Source organism: Sturnus vulgaris, chromosome 5 (assembly GCF_052056855.1).
Source record: "Sturnus vulgaris isolate bStuVul1 chromosome 5, bStuVul1.hap1, whole genome shotgun sequence".
NCBI classification, from domain to species: domain Eukaryota; kingdom Metazoa; phylum Chordata; class Aves; order Passeriformes; family Sturnidae; genus Sturnus; species Sturnus vulgaris.
This window is the reverse complement of record NC_142247.1, coordinates 13,112,176-13,124,901: the sequence shown is the minus strand read 5'-3', so window position 1 is coordinate 13,124,901 and position 12,726 is coordinate 13,112,176. Positions and strand designations below refer to the sequence as shown.

Below are 12,726 nucleotides of genomic sequence, written 5' to 3'. Positions count from 1 at the left end.
AGTAAAAGGTTTAAGGGGATTGCTTCATCGGGCCCCTGCAGGAAAGCTTTGAACAATGGTCAGTGCAGGAAGGATGTCATAGGTGATAGAGCATGTTTGTGCCAAGGCACAGAGCAGAAGTCAGCATTGGCTCCAGAGAACACTACATATTTTACAAGTTTTCAGCATGTTTTTAAAAGAATCCCTTGGAATGCAGAGCTAAGGATTAAAACTAATAGCAGGCTGTGTCAATACTGAGTGGTTTACAATGTGATGGTAGAATTCAATGGCCTCTTCACTTCAAGGGTGGCAACTAAAATACGCTGAAATGAAAAAGAGGTGGAGATTAACACTGCTTTGAGAGAGCAGAAATGAAGGTTGAGGGCAAGACTGAAGAAGAAGCTGGCTGCAGGACAGCAGAGGTGTGGGGATGAGGTGAGTCTGTGCCCTGCACAGCTCCCCAGCCCCAGGATGGAGAGTTATCCCAGCAGCTGTAGCTTGGGGGTCGAGTCTCCATCCTCTCAGCTTACCACAGGAGCCTATCCCAGCCCAGCAGAGCTGCTGGAAGTCTCCTTCCAGCAAGGGCATCCCTGCAAGAACAGCAGTCCATGCAGAATATAGCTCTGGCTTTTGAGGAGTTCATCAGAACATAAAATTCACAATCAATAGAACTCTTCAGACCTGAAGGCTGGTAGGAAATCAGACACTGTTGAGGTGCCACTGGGCAAGGACACTTCTGTTACTCATACAGTTCTGCTGGTGGTAGGAGGAGTTTCATGGGCAGCATGGCACTAGTGAGTTACTGAGGTTTGTGAGGAGCCAATTTAGTTTCAGTTTGTCTCAACACTGATTGTCAGAGGCATGTGGGCGAGGGGTTGCACAGGTGCCACATCAGGAGACAACTAGAAGAAGATGGGAGAAGGCCTTGTTTCTGGGCAGACTTTGCCTGGCCACCATTTCACAGCTTACATGGGACAGCAGGAGTCACTGTACCCCCCAGAGAGGCTTCTTCGGTCCCATGGCAAAAGGTCTCCATCCATGGGCTGCAGTGCAAGGTTGGACTGGGCCAATGGTCTCCTGCCAGCAGGCAGACTTGGGGAGGGGCCAGGGGTATAAAAATCACTGCATCACAAGCTCTGGGGGCTTTTTCAGACTTCCCTTCTTGGGGCTTGGTGTCGCTGGGGATTTTTGAGTTGGGGCTTTTTGAGTCTGGGGGCCTTTCGGGTTTTGTGTTTTTGCTTTGGCTCCAGCCTGCTGGGGGCTTCTTCGCCTGGCCCTAGTCTGCCTTTTGTCCTTTTTTCCCTGGCCCAGCCTGCCTTTTGGCTCTCCTGCCCCTGCTGACACTTGCTCACTCTCACATTCTCGCCTTCTCTCCCTCTGGGTGCTTGGCAGGACACCAGCTGGCCCCTGAGCCTCGTGTGTGGCCTGTGTCCTGCCCTGTCCGCTCGCCCGTCCCAGTTCCTGCCTGTCCTGCCTCCCCGTGTCCCTGACTGCCACCCTGCCTCTTTGTCCCTGCCTGAGCCACCTGTGTCCAAGCCCGCCTGCCTCGGATCCAGCCCCAGCCATGATCCCAGCCGTGATCCCAGCCGTGACCCTGCCCGGGGCCCTGCAGCTCCTGCCCTGGTGTGCGGCCACAGGAGCCGTGCCTGTGGGACCGTGCCTCTCCCAGAGCTGCCAGGCTCCCCAGCAGGCCGCATGTGGCACATCATCCCTGTCCCCAGGTGTGGCACATCCCTGTCCCCAGGCAGCGTGGGGCACATCCTCCCTGTCCCCAGGCAGAGTGTGACACATCCCTGTCCTCAGTTGTGGCACATCCTCCCTGTCCCCAGGCAGTGTGGCACATGCCCATCACAGGGACACCAACAGCACTCGCATCCTGCTGCTGGTAATGCCCGCTTTCCCTGTCTCCCCTCTCCCTCTTTCTCTCCTCCCATTCCTTCTGCATTTTCCTTCCTTCTCCTCTGTCTTTTCTAGCCCTCTTCAGTAGGGCAACTTCTTTTTGTTGTTGTTGTTGTTTTTGGTTACCAATAAACAGTTCTCGGATACAAGGTGCAGCTGCTCTCTAAGTTGTACAGATGGATTGGCCCTAACAGACCCCAGCTCGACCAGTGTAGCTCCCCAGAGAATTGAAATAACGAGTCAGGGTGAGGCAATGATAGGTCGGATTCAAACCCAAACAGGGGACCCCAGCCAATTCCATTCAACCAAGAATGCAGACATCATGGTCAGTGAGCTGGGCAGTGCTAAGACCCCAACCAATCAGTGTGTAAGCACGGGAAGTTTGCAGCCCTATAAAAGGGGGCTCTCATTAATAAACGTGGGCTGTTGTCTCATTGACTTTGGTGTGTTCAGTCGTGTGCCTGGTTCCAACAACTGCAACAGTTTCGGTTGACTTAATTTCGTTCCAGACCATCTCTTTTTAAAAGAACTTGCAGTTCCCCACAGTGGAACGCTACTGGGTTCTTTTTTTTTTTTTTTTTCTCCACAGCTGATATTTAGCTGCTTGTCTTTCACAAGTATAAAAAATACTAAAATAGTACAAAAGTAAATAAAGCTCTACAGCAAAGCTTGGGCATGAGCAATGCTAAATATCATTGGCTTCTGCCACTCACATATGTTTAATAGACCAGTTCCAGAGGTATTTAGTGTCAGAGCCTGATGCAGGATATCTTAAGCCCTGGCCTTTGCTTGAAGTGATCATGATGGGATTGTGAATATGTAGTAAGGTAGCAGGCATGTTGCCTTTCTGAGGGCTTCACTAAATCCCAGCAAGAAACCCTGGAACAGATCTCAATAGGCCAGTAATGATTTGGAAATAGTATGTGCACCTTCATTAAGTCTTCTGAATTATTCCAATGTTATTTTTGTCTGGCAGTGTAGCTGTAGGCTCATTCTGCTGTTCCTTTGATGTTTGCAAGCTTTCAGATCCGCTGGATATGCCTTTGTGTTCAAATTTGTATTTGTGGCTGTCCCAAAGTTTTTCAGGACATAGCACATCACCAAAGATTGTTATTTGTTATTTAAAAACTGCTGAGCTGGAATTCAGATTCTGTCTAAATTCCAATTCTGGCCAAATTTGAATTCTCTGTTGGCCATTATTCATTTTCCATTCATAAATTTTTATCAAGTGACGAAGCAGCACTGAGGCAGCACAGCAACTGGGTGCATGGATCAGTCATTCAGAAATCACCCTAGACTCTGGTTGGTGAGCTGTGAACACATCCTGAACGTCAGGATCCTTTCATATGCTGAAGGAAGTGTTGCAGTTTTACTCATCTGATCTTTATATTGCCCTCTGGAGGCTTTCATCCCAATGAGGTTTTTTTTACAATAACTCAGGAACACATAATGAAATCTCCTAAATTTCTTGCTGAGTAGGCATTTAGGATCTTAATTCTGCAACATGATGTGTTGAGCACGTGGAAAATGTGAATTTGCTCTATATTGCAAGAGGTATCCTACTTATGAGTGTACCGGGCTCTGCTCAGACAACACAGGAGCAGACACTCTGCTGCTGTAAACTGAAGGGAGGATACAACTCTGCAAGGTTTTTCTGTCACCTCTGCAGCCCAACAAGTGTGCTTGTGGGTGGAAGTGCAGAGTTAACAGCTAAAGGCTAAACATTTTGCCTGTGAATGACTCTTACCATGCTAATTATAATGTGACTTTTGCCTGGAAAATTATAAGTGCCAAGGAGGGATGAGGAAAGAGAACAAACTTCTTTACTGTAAATATTGGTTGCTGAAAATATCCTGGAAGAAATATTTCTGAGGGTCTCAGTTTCACCTTTTTCTTAATGCTGTCAGTATTGCCAAGATGGCAGTGACACCATGTGGTATCAGATGCTATCATTCAGGAAGTCACTGTAAGATTTCAATAGCAAAAAGTCCAGGGATGTTTTAAATTCCTCTTCACAAATCATGTCCTCTATCCTTCCCTGAGTGCTGTGCACTAAGTAGAATGTACTTTCCTGGGTTTAAATGTCCTGGAAGTAGCTCTGGTCTGATTCACATCTCTTGGCTTTACAGAAGAGGAATCAGCTGTACCAGCAAACCAGGATCATATTGCAGGGCACCTTTGCTTTCACTCAGTGAAAATGCTTGTTCTTCTCTGGTTGCCCTGGTGAGCCAGGAGAGCTTGTGAATGGAGGGGGCAGTGCTCATCTTGGGTATTTCCTCTTTTTCAGGGGGTTCATGAGTCGAAAGGTGTGACTGAAGATTATTTGAAACTGGAATCCCTGATCCAGAAAGTTGTTTCTCCTTACTTGGGCACGTACGGTCTGTACTCCAGTGACGGACCCTTCACGCACTCTGCCTGTATTTTGGGTAAGAACAACACAGACTCTTTGGCACAGCACACAGGACTTCCCAAAGCCTTGCTCCATGCAGGGCCAGGGCCTGCACAAGAGGTGGCTGCCCATGCCTAAATGAGTACATCAGGCTTCTTTTCTAAGACCATGCTCTTTGCAAGGTGCAGAGTCACAATGAAACTTGCAATGGCAAAAGATGAAAACAGATCATCATAAGAATGCTCAGTAATAAAAATCAGTAAAATGAATCCAGAGTGTGTTTAGCATTTCCATTCTGCCTTTTAACAAGAGAGCTTTAATATAGGATGCTTTATGGACAGTGAGAGGAAGAAGCAAGAGGCCACTTCTAAAGTACTCAGTAGTTCATTTTCATTAGTGTTCATTAGTACACAAAGATCGTGCAAGGTTGTTAACATTAGGGAAGAGAGTAGGAATTTGTCTTAGAGAAGACTAGCACATAAGCCCCTCAAGCATGTAAAAGCTTTCTGCAGAGTAGAAGATAATAAGCTGTTCTCCAGCCCAATGGAGATAAGAAATACAGTCTCATATAGCAAGGAGAGTTCATATTACAGGATGGAAAAATCTCTCATTTCACATGAATTTCCTCTGGAGGTTATTGAATCTTCACTGCTGAGACATTTTTTACCCATCATATCCATAAGGAGCAAGGGGGAAATGTGGGTTTGCCTGGTGGCAGCTTGAGTTCCCTTCAGCTTAATTTCTGATTCTTGGAGCTGTGAAGCCTTCAGTGACTTTTATGATGGCAAGATTTAGCCAGGATAAAGATGGAATATCCTACATAGCAATGCAATCTGTTGAAAATACAAGGGGGATACTACCATCATAAATGAAAAAGGAAATGTGGTAGTAACTGAGTATTTTATTGTAAATACTGGGATGGCTTGATTGAACAGAGCAGACAGAAGGGAAAATAAGTTCAACTGCACATTTTCTCTGCAGTGAATTCAATCTGTTTTCTTATCAGAAATAGTAAATAAAGTAGTTGATTCTCCCTTGAAGCTGAATGGCAAAATGGTTGTGTTGCAGCAGGTGTTTAAGAAACAAATGAGTTTTATGTGAATTAAAAGAGGCTGGTTATTTATGGAAAATGGCTCAAGATTACTACTTTGTATTCATTGCTTGCCATTAAAAGGCCAGAAACATTTAAATGGAGCCCCAAATTGACATTTTCCATTTATGTCAATAGCTTGACATACAAGCTATTGTATGTCAAGATAGAAAAAATTCACTCAAAGAGAATAAAACACCAGTGAAACGAATTGTTAGTAAATAAATGTCTTATTACATGACTGCAGAAGGCAGGAAGGTTTTGGTGGTCTGGGTTGTAGATGCAGCAGTATTCCTGAAATGGGTCTCACTGTAATCACTGAACCTGGATCCAAGTGAGCTGACTCTATAAGTGGCTGTTTCTTTTAAACTAATGCATCTAATTCTCTTCAACTATTTTGCTAGCATGTTGTGACCAGAGTTCATAGCCCCAGGAACCTTTTCTGTTTGCCAGCTCAAACGCCTAACAAAGAAAAAGTCCAAAAATTAACTTGGATCAGGTGATTTCACTGCTGAGGCAGACACAGCTGCAAAATACAATCTTAAATACAGAAATTGGCTTTTTTAGTAGTACATCATATGATTGGAATTTGTGTCCAGGTAAGCAACATAATTACACAATAGCATAATTTTAAGAGATTGGAATACGTAAAGGAGTTTACAGAGTTTGCAGGAAACATAGACCAGCACCCTGATTTAAAGCAGACAGTTCATTTGCAGTGGCTGTGGTTAACTTCCAGGGGATAATTTGATCCCTGTTCCAGTTGTGCTTATTTCATGGGATGGCAAAGTGAGGGCAGCAGAAAGAAAGCTTCAAAAGTGAGACCTATTATTCACACCACTCCAATAGTGTGAGTGAATCTGAGCACTGAGACCTGCATAGAGTTTGAGTGGTGATCGTTTTGCTCATGGTGGTCATTTTACTCACACTGCCAGGGCACTCCAGCACTAAACCACTGCCAGAGAGGGAGCTCTGTGCTCACTTGCTGCCATCTGCTGCTTATTTTTTGGGAAAATCCCACTTGGTTACCAGCATTCAGGCAATCACTGCTGGATTGAGTGCAGATTTGCTCCCCCAAAAAGAGGTTTCTGTGGGCACTGCCCTCTAGTCAACATTTTCAAACACTCTTGGTGTTGTTCTCACCTGTGTGGTCTCTGAACAATGCTTTGAAAGTTTTTCCGAAATTAGTAGAAAAACTGCCTGTCTTAATCCTCATGCTCCAAATTTGAAGAGACTTTATTTTCCCAGGATGGGTGGAAAAGTTGAATTTCAGCTACTAGAAATGAGTAATTACTTTTATAGCCTGAAAAGAACAGAATTGCATTTTCTCTTCTTGTCTAAGGGAAGTATTTACAACTGTGTATCACATCTCCCACTGTATTTACTGTTTTATTTCAGCTGGTGAAGTTGTGTGAATATAAGGGAATTTCAGTTATTATTTGTAAAGATAGATTTGGGGTCTTCAGTATGCTAAAGAAATCTAGAAAATCTGAAGCCTGTGAATCTACAAAACCAGCAAAATGTCTTCTTCTAGAAAAGTTTCATTCAAGAAAAGCTTATGAATATTCAGGACTTCACATTTCTTTTGAACACTCATAATTATTAGTAGCATAATAGGAGGCTTTGCAGATATTACTCTGGGTGTTTGTTTGCAGAGAAGCGTTTCTTCAGACGTTCCAAGTCGGGTGACGTCCTTGCCAAGAACCCCGTGGTGCGGTCCAAGAGCTACAACAATCCCCTGCTGACACCCGTGGCCGAGTACGAAACGGAGAGCATAGCTGCCAACGGAACCGGCATCCGAAGGCACTCCGTGTCAGAAATGACCTCCTGCCTGGAGCTCCAGGGCTACTCCAACCTCACCACCATCATGGACAACGGTTCCAAGAGCTCCGTGACAGCCATGAAAAGCTCACTGCCAGGAGACCAGGAGAGGCCCAGCACTGGGTCAGTGCAGTGCTCCAGCAAGCTCAGCACAGCTGAGCAACAGAAAGGACTCTTCCACTCAATTGGTGACCCACACAGGTCTTTTGAGCTGGACAGAGACACTTCCTTACTTCCGGTTCCCTCTTCCAGCCCTGAGAACATAGTGGATCAGATTTTGGAGTCGATCGACTCTGATTCTGAAGGCATTTTCATTGATTTTGGCCGAGGCTGTTCCAATTCATCAGCATACAATGTGGATGTGAACAGACAGAGCATTGTGTGAAGGATATTACAGGAGACAAACTGTGGGGTTTAATATTATATATGAAAGTTACTAAGGAAGTGAGTTGGACTATGGGCAAGCTGTCTATGCCTGGGCAGAGCCTTGGCCAGGTCATCGTAGCTGTACTGAACAAATACAAGTTTATATCAGGTGGGAATCTGCTGAGGGGGAAGCAACTCCAACCACTTTTCCCCATCCCTGTCACCTTGCAGATGGATTTCCTATTTTTTTATAAAGTTTGGGGTTCACAAACTCACAAGTGTCTGGTAAGATACTATTAGTGCAGCTGGCAGTGTTTGTTCAGGAAACCAGCTCAGCAAATAGCTGTGCTCACTTCTGATTTTCTAAAGAGATTTCCTGCAGATGATGGGTTGTTTTCTGAGCTGTAACACCTCAGCCAGAGTAGAAACATATCCTTTTAAAAACAAACAAACAAATACAAAACGCTGTGGGCTTTCATGCCACTGAATACAGTAATAAAGACGTTTCTTTTAATCTCTTTCTTGTACATCCTGTATGCACTCCTTTGCCTAATGGTGAATTAGAGTTCTTGAAGAAAGGCAAATAAACAGAAATATTCTTCCTGATGTCACACAATGCCTGGTGTCTCATTTTCTGTTTCACTGTTTCCTCAGCCAGTAACTTGTGTCTGGGAGAGTTGTCTTGAAATCAGCTTTCAAGGCTGTATTAATTAGCTCTCAATGTGGCACTTCTGAAAAATATGTCAACTCCTGAAGCATCTGTTGTATGGACAGATTCCATCATAATTCAACTTACTTGTTTCCTAAATAAATGAAAATATGGCCTCTCAGGGGAAATCCTCATTATATATTTATATTCTTATAGAAATACCATTATGCATCTGCTGTCAGTTATGTTTTTGGGCATTGTGAGCCTTGCAGCTCTTCTTATCCTGAGCACACCCAGCTCTTTGATTCTCCCTCACAGTAACATGGTGCTGTGAGTTGGATCAGTAGTTTTGCAGAAGATTGTTGCATGTAATACTAAGGTGAAGGAGAAATCCTGCTGTGCAATACGGTTTTGATCAGGGAGTTTTGCAGTGAAGGCCACTCCGTTTTGTGTCTGTGCTTTGGTGGAACGAGTCAGTTGATACCTCCTGAGCTGCTCAGCAGACACTGGTCTTTGGTTTGGTCTGGCAGTGCCTGGTGCTTTGCTCAGGGACTGTCCAGCTTTGCTCTGTACTTGCATGGCTGACCCCAGCATTTGCCACACTCTTTTCCCATGCTTTGATTATGTTTCTAGACTCAAAGCTGTGCTTCTGACACTCCATTTCTTTTGGCCTCACTGTGTGTTAGGTCAGTCTTTTTCTACCACCCTGCTTCCTTGCTCAGTATTTTGGGTGCTGGAGAGATGTGCAGGCTCCCTGTAATGCAGAGATTTGAGAAGCTCAGAAGCCATCTGAGGGCCTCCCCCAGAAATGAGGCAGAGGTTTGGTGCCTGTTTTGCTTCTCCATATTTGGCAAGTTCAGCTGCACAGCCTGCCCTACAGGTAGGCATTTAAGGTAGGTCTACTTAAAAGTTTCTCTTAGATAAATAATTGCTTCTACACTCAAAAGTCTCCCACTTCAGCCAAGGGAACACAGGATGTGGGGCAGAATCAGTGAGGAGGGTCTTAACACCAAATGCCTGAAATGCAGGTGTGGCACAATATACCCTCAGAGGAAGCAATTCCAGTGCCTGGGGGGATCTTTGAGGTCCAGTAAATGAAATGGCTTAGGAAGCAGGCTGTCAGACTATCCTTCTGGAATTGCAGCTAAATTTAAGTTGCAGATCATCCATTTGGTGTCTCCCTAGCCATGGCAATGCCTTCACAGTCCCACAGTGGTGATCCACGGCACGTTCAAGAGTATGTTGGCAGCTGGTTCAATCTGAGGCTTATCTATTTCCTACCAGTGGGTCTTTACCCACCCTGTCCTTGCTGGAGGGCACAATGAGCCCTCAGTCTCAAGGAAGACTTGCCTCATTTGGAAACCACAGGAGAGAGTGGAACTCTTGCTGAAATTTAATATGGTATATGACAGGAGTGATGATTTCCAAAAGTGTCCTAAAGTGGTACAAACCGCCATGCTGGCACCCTTGGTCTCCACCTTTGTTCTTTCTAAGAAACACTGTTCTGATTCCTAGATTATTATTTTATTTGGAGAAAAAGAGTATCCACAGCCTTATTCTAAGGATGCAGTTCAGGGGGGGAGAAGATAAGATTCAAACCCCTACAGAAAAAAGTACAACATAACCCCAAACATAAAACGTACAGTGGATCAAGACCTCTGCACACCTTCTCTCAAGGAACTTTAAATGTTCTAAGAGTCATAAGCATACTTAATTACTGGGGAAGGTTTCAATGGAGGAAAGAAGACTGCTAGGATCCTTTCCACTGGAGCTTTTACATGGTTAGTGCCTTTTGCTCTGATGGAGGACCTTGATGCTCTGGTATGATGGCAGTTAACTAACATTTCCCACCTTGCACACATGGACACATGGAGAGAGTGAATGAAAATCCTCTGTTTGTTTTAGAAGGTTATTTAGAGACTGGGTTCAAGACAGTGACTGCATAAGAGAAGTTCTCCTAACAGATGCCTCAGAAAGCTTCTAGAAGGAAATTGCCTTGTCTTCAGTGTTTACACTTTTCCAAGACAGGCAGCCTTGTCAGTATTGCTGCACTTCACCTTCTCACATGCAGTGTTAGGGGAGCTGGCTGTCCTGGAGTACTGGGGCATTGCAGCCCAGCACATCCAATTAGCTTTTACATTTCCAGCTCTTAAGAGTGAGGTCTTACTCACAGCTCTAGCAGCAGCATGAGAAAGATCTCCTAGAGGCTTTCATTAGCAGCACTTAGGCTCTTCAGAAGATAGAGTCCAAGGCCACTTCACTAGGACTACCTTGGAGAAGGACAGGAAAGAGAAATCCAGCCCAGCCTCACTCCCAAAACTGTGATTACCAACTGTGGTAGGGTTAAATGAGTATTTAAAGAGGTTGGGTTCATTCACACCTATTGGGATTCATTACCTATTGTTAGGATGAACTGAGAGTTCTGCTGAGCTGAAGTAAAAGGCTGATATTTGTCCTCTTTAGGATGAAGAGGTTCTCAGTTGGCTTCAGTTAACATAAGTTGCCTTGATGATGCTGTAATGGAACAGGTTGACCTGTGGTTTAGAGCTTGCTGAATTAATTTGGTCACAAGTAACAAATGTAGTATTCACAGAAGTGCTTTGTCTGCTGTGCTGCATCTCTACTTCTGGGATAATGAGTAAATAAGGAATAAATGCTTTTTGACTTTCAGGGTTCAAGTTGCACTTTCAGGGCTCTTTTGTAATTAAATAAAAACATTATAAACTCAGCAGGCTTGCTCTGAAGACCCTGAAAATCACAGAATGATTAAGGTTAAAAGGGATCCACCAGTGGGGTGATCTGGTACAACCTTCCTGCTCAAGCAGGATGAAAATAGCTGAAGTCAGAGTTCAGTTCCCTGTTGCAAAAGTGATAATGTGGAATTTTGTCTCTTCTTCAAGTTTATGTTAAAAGGTGTAGGCAGATAAGACTGAAAATTGTAAAACTGAATGGGATGGTGTTACTGGCCAAGCCCAGTGTTCCTTGACTTTTAATTCTGCACAGATTTGGGGCTACCTAAATTTGTGATCCTCCTACTAGTAATCCCAGTACAAGCAGGTCAGGAATATGGAAGTCTTAGAGACAAACTAGAGTCATTACAAAAGAGAAATATGTGTCAAAGAGAATAGTGCAGGTTCTTGCCAAAATATATTTATGAAGTTATGGACTTTGAATTTTTCAAATCCTGCTATAGGGCAGCATGACTTGAGATTTGCCCTAAAGTGGCATTCTGAGTATACCAGTTACTCCTCTTCACCCTTCCACTGTTACTATAAACTGTGGCATGTCCTAATCCAAGAATCCAAAGCTGTTCTTTCCCTGGCTGGGACAGGTTCCAGAGTCCTATGAGGGGTAATACAGAGCAGTAGATAGCACTTAAAGCTCCTGTCATCTGGTACTGCAGAGTGAACACTATGCAAGCAAAAGGAACTGGGTGACTAAAAGAGTTTAACCTAATGAACAGCTCCTGAGCTCTGTGGAGAAGTAATACAGCTCCCTGGAGCGCTGCTGGAAGTAGCAGAATAATTGGCTGCAAATAATGCTGTCCAAATAGAGGGCTTTTCTGTCATAGAAATGGAGAAAATTACTTTCATTATTCAGTTAGCTCCTGGCACACTGGTTTCGATGATGCCTTTGACTAAATCTGAACCTCGGAGGTGTGGTAACAGAAGAGCTGTGTGCCAACTTCTCCTAAGGCCATTATACAGAAACAGGAGTGTGTCAAAGTAACTGATACCTCTACAGTTCTGGTTAGAGATGTATGGATTGCCCCTTTACTAGGATAATATGCTGTTAGAACATCTTGAAAATTAAAGTGTCAGAAATTCTTTAGTGTTATTTTTGAGCTGTGGTCTGTAGAGGTGTAACTCTCATTCCAGAACTTTGAGAAAAGTACCAAAATCTGGAGGGAGGGAGCAGAAACCCGGATATCAATCGAGTCAGCAGTGCTGCGAAGAACATATGTAGCCATTTTAATAATACATAAATCCTTGCCATCATGCTCTCCAGGAGAACAAAATACTTGGTTTGCAGTCATAGTCTTGTTTGCACCTTTCCACGAAGTCATTCCCTAACTATCTACATGTCTTGTTTGGCTTTCCTCCTCTAGAGCAATCCTCACTGACTGGTTTACAGTGTCACTGGGCTTGCTTTCTTTTTCTGATGTTACCTCTTTAATACCTTATGAGCTCTGAGCAGTTTCATGACTTTGTTCTCCTCCAGTCCATGTGCTCTTCTTACCAGTTTTGAGCTTTTCATTGCCCATTACTGTGGATAGTTCAGATCCCTCTGAAATTTGTGATGTTCAAGCAGGCCTGAATATGCTCAGTAACCCCCAAGAGCAAGTATCTCTGCTTCATGCTTCATTCACCTTTTCCAATCAAAAACCTGGAAGACATTAGGCTTGATTTCCTAAGAGGAAAATTTATCTTCTCACTTCCAGTAGTTAAGCAGAAATCGGCGTTTACAATGTTCTGGTTTTTATGACCACAAACTGGGATTTTTCCAGATACAGATGTAAAGGTTGCTAGTTTG

General features: G+C 44.1%; 1 protein-coding gene across 6 annotated transcripts in view; it reads left to right on the top strand.

The window, feature by feature from the left end:
• Positions 1 to 8,155, top strand: part of PRR5 (proline rich 5) — an 88,492-nt gene extending 80,337 nt beyond the window's left edge. For all 6 annotated transcript variants that reach the window (XM_088164881.1, XM_014880263.2, XM_088164883.1 and 3 more), the window contains 2 exons: positions 4,166 to 4,304; positions 7,013 to 8,155. In XM_088164881.1, the coding sequence (XP_088021007.1) occupies positions 4,166 to 4,304; positions 7,013 to 7,563 (690 nt within the window). In that variant the 3' untranslated portion in view covers positions 7,564 to 8,155. The remainder of the gene's footprint in view (positions 1 to 4,165; positions 4,305 to 7,012) is intronic.
• The last annotated feature ends 4,571 nt before the right edge of the window (positions 8,156 to 12,726 follow it).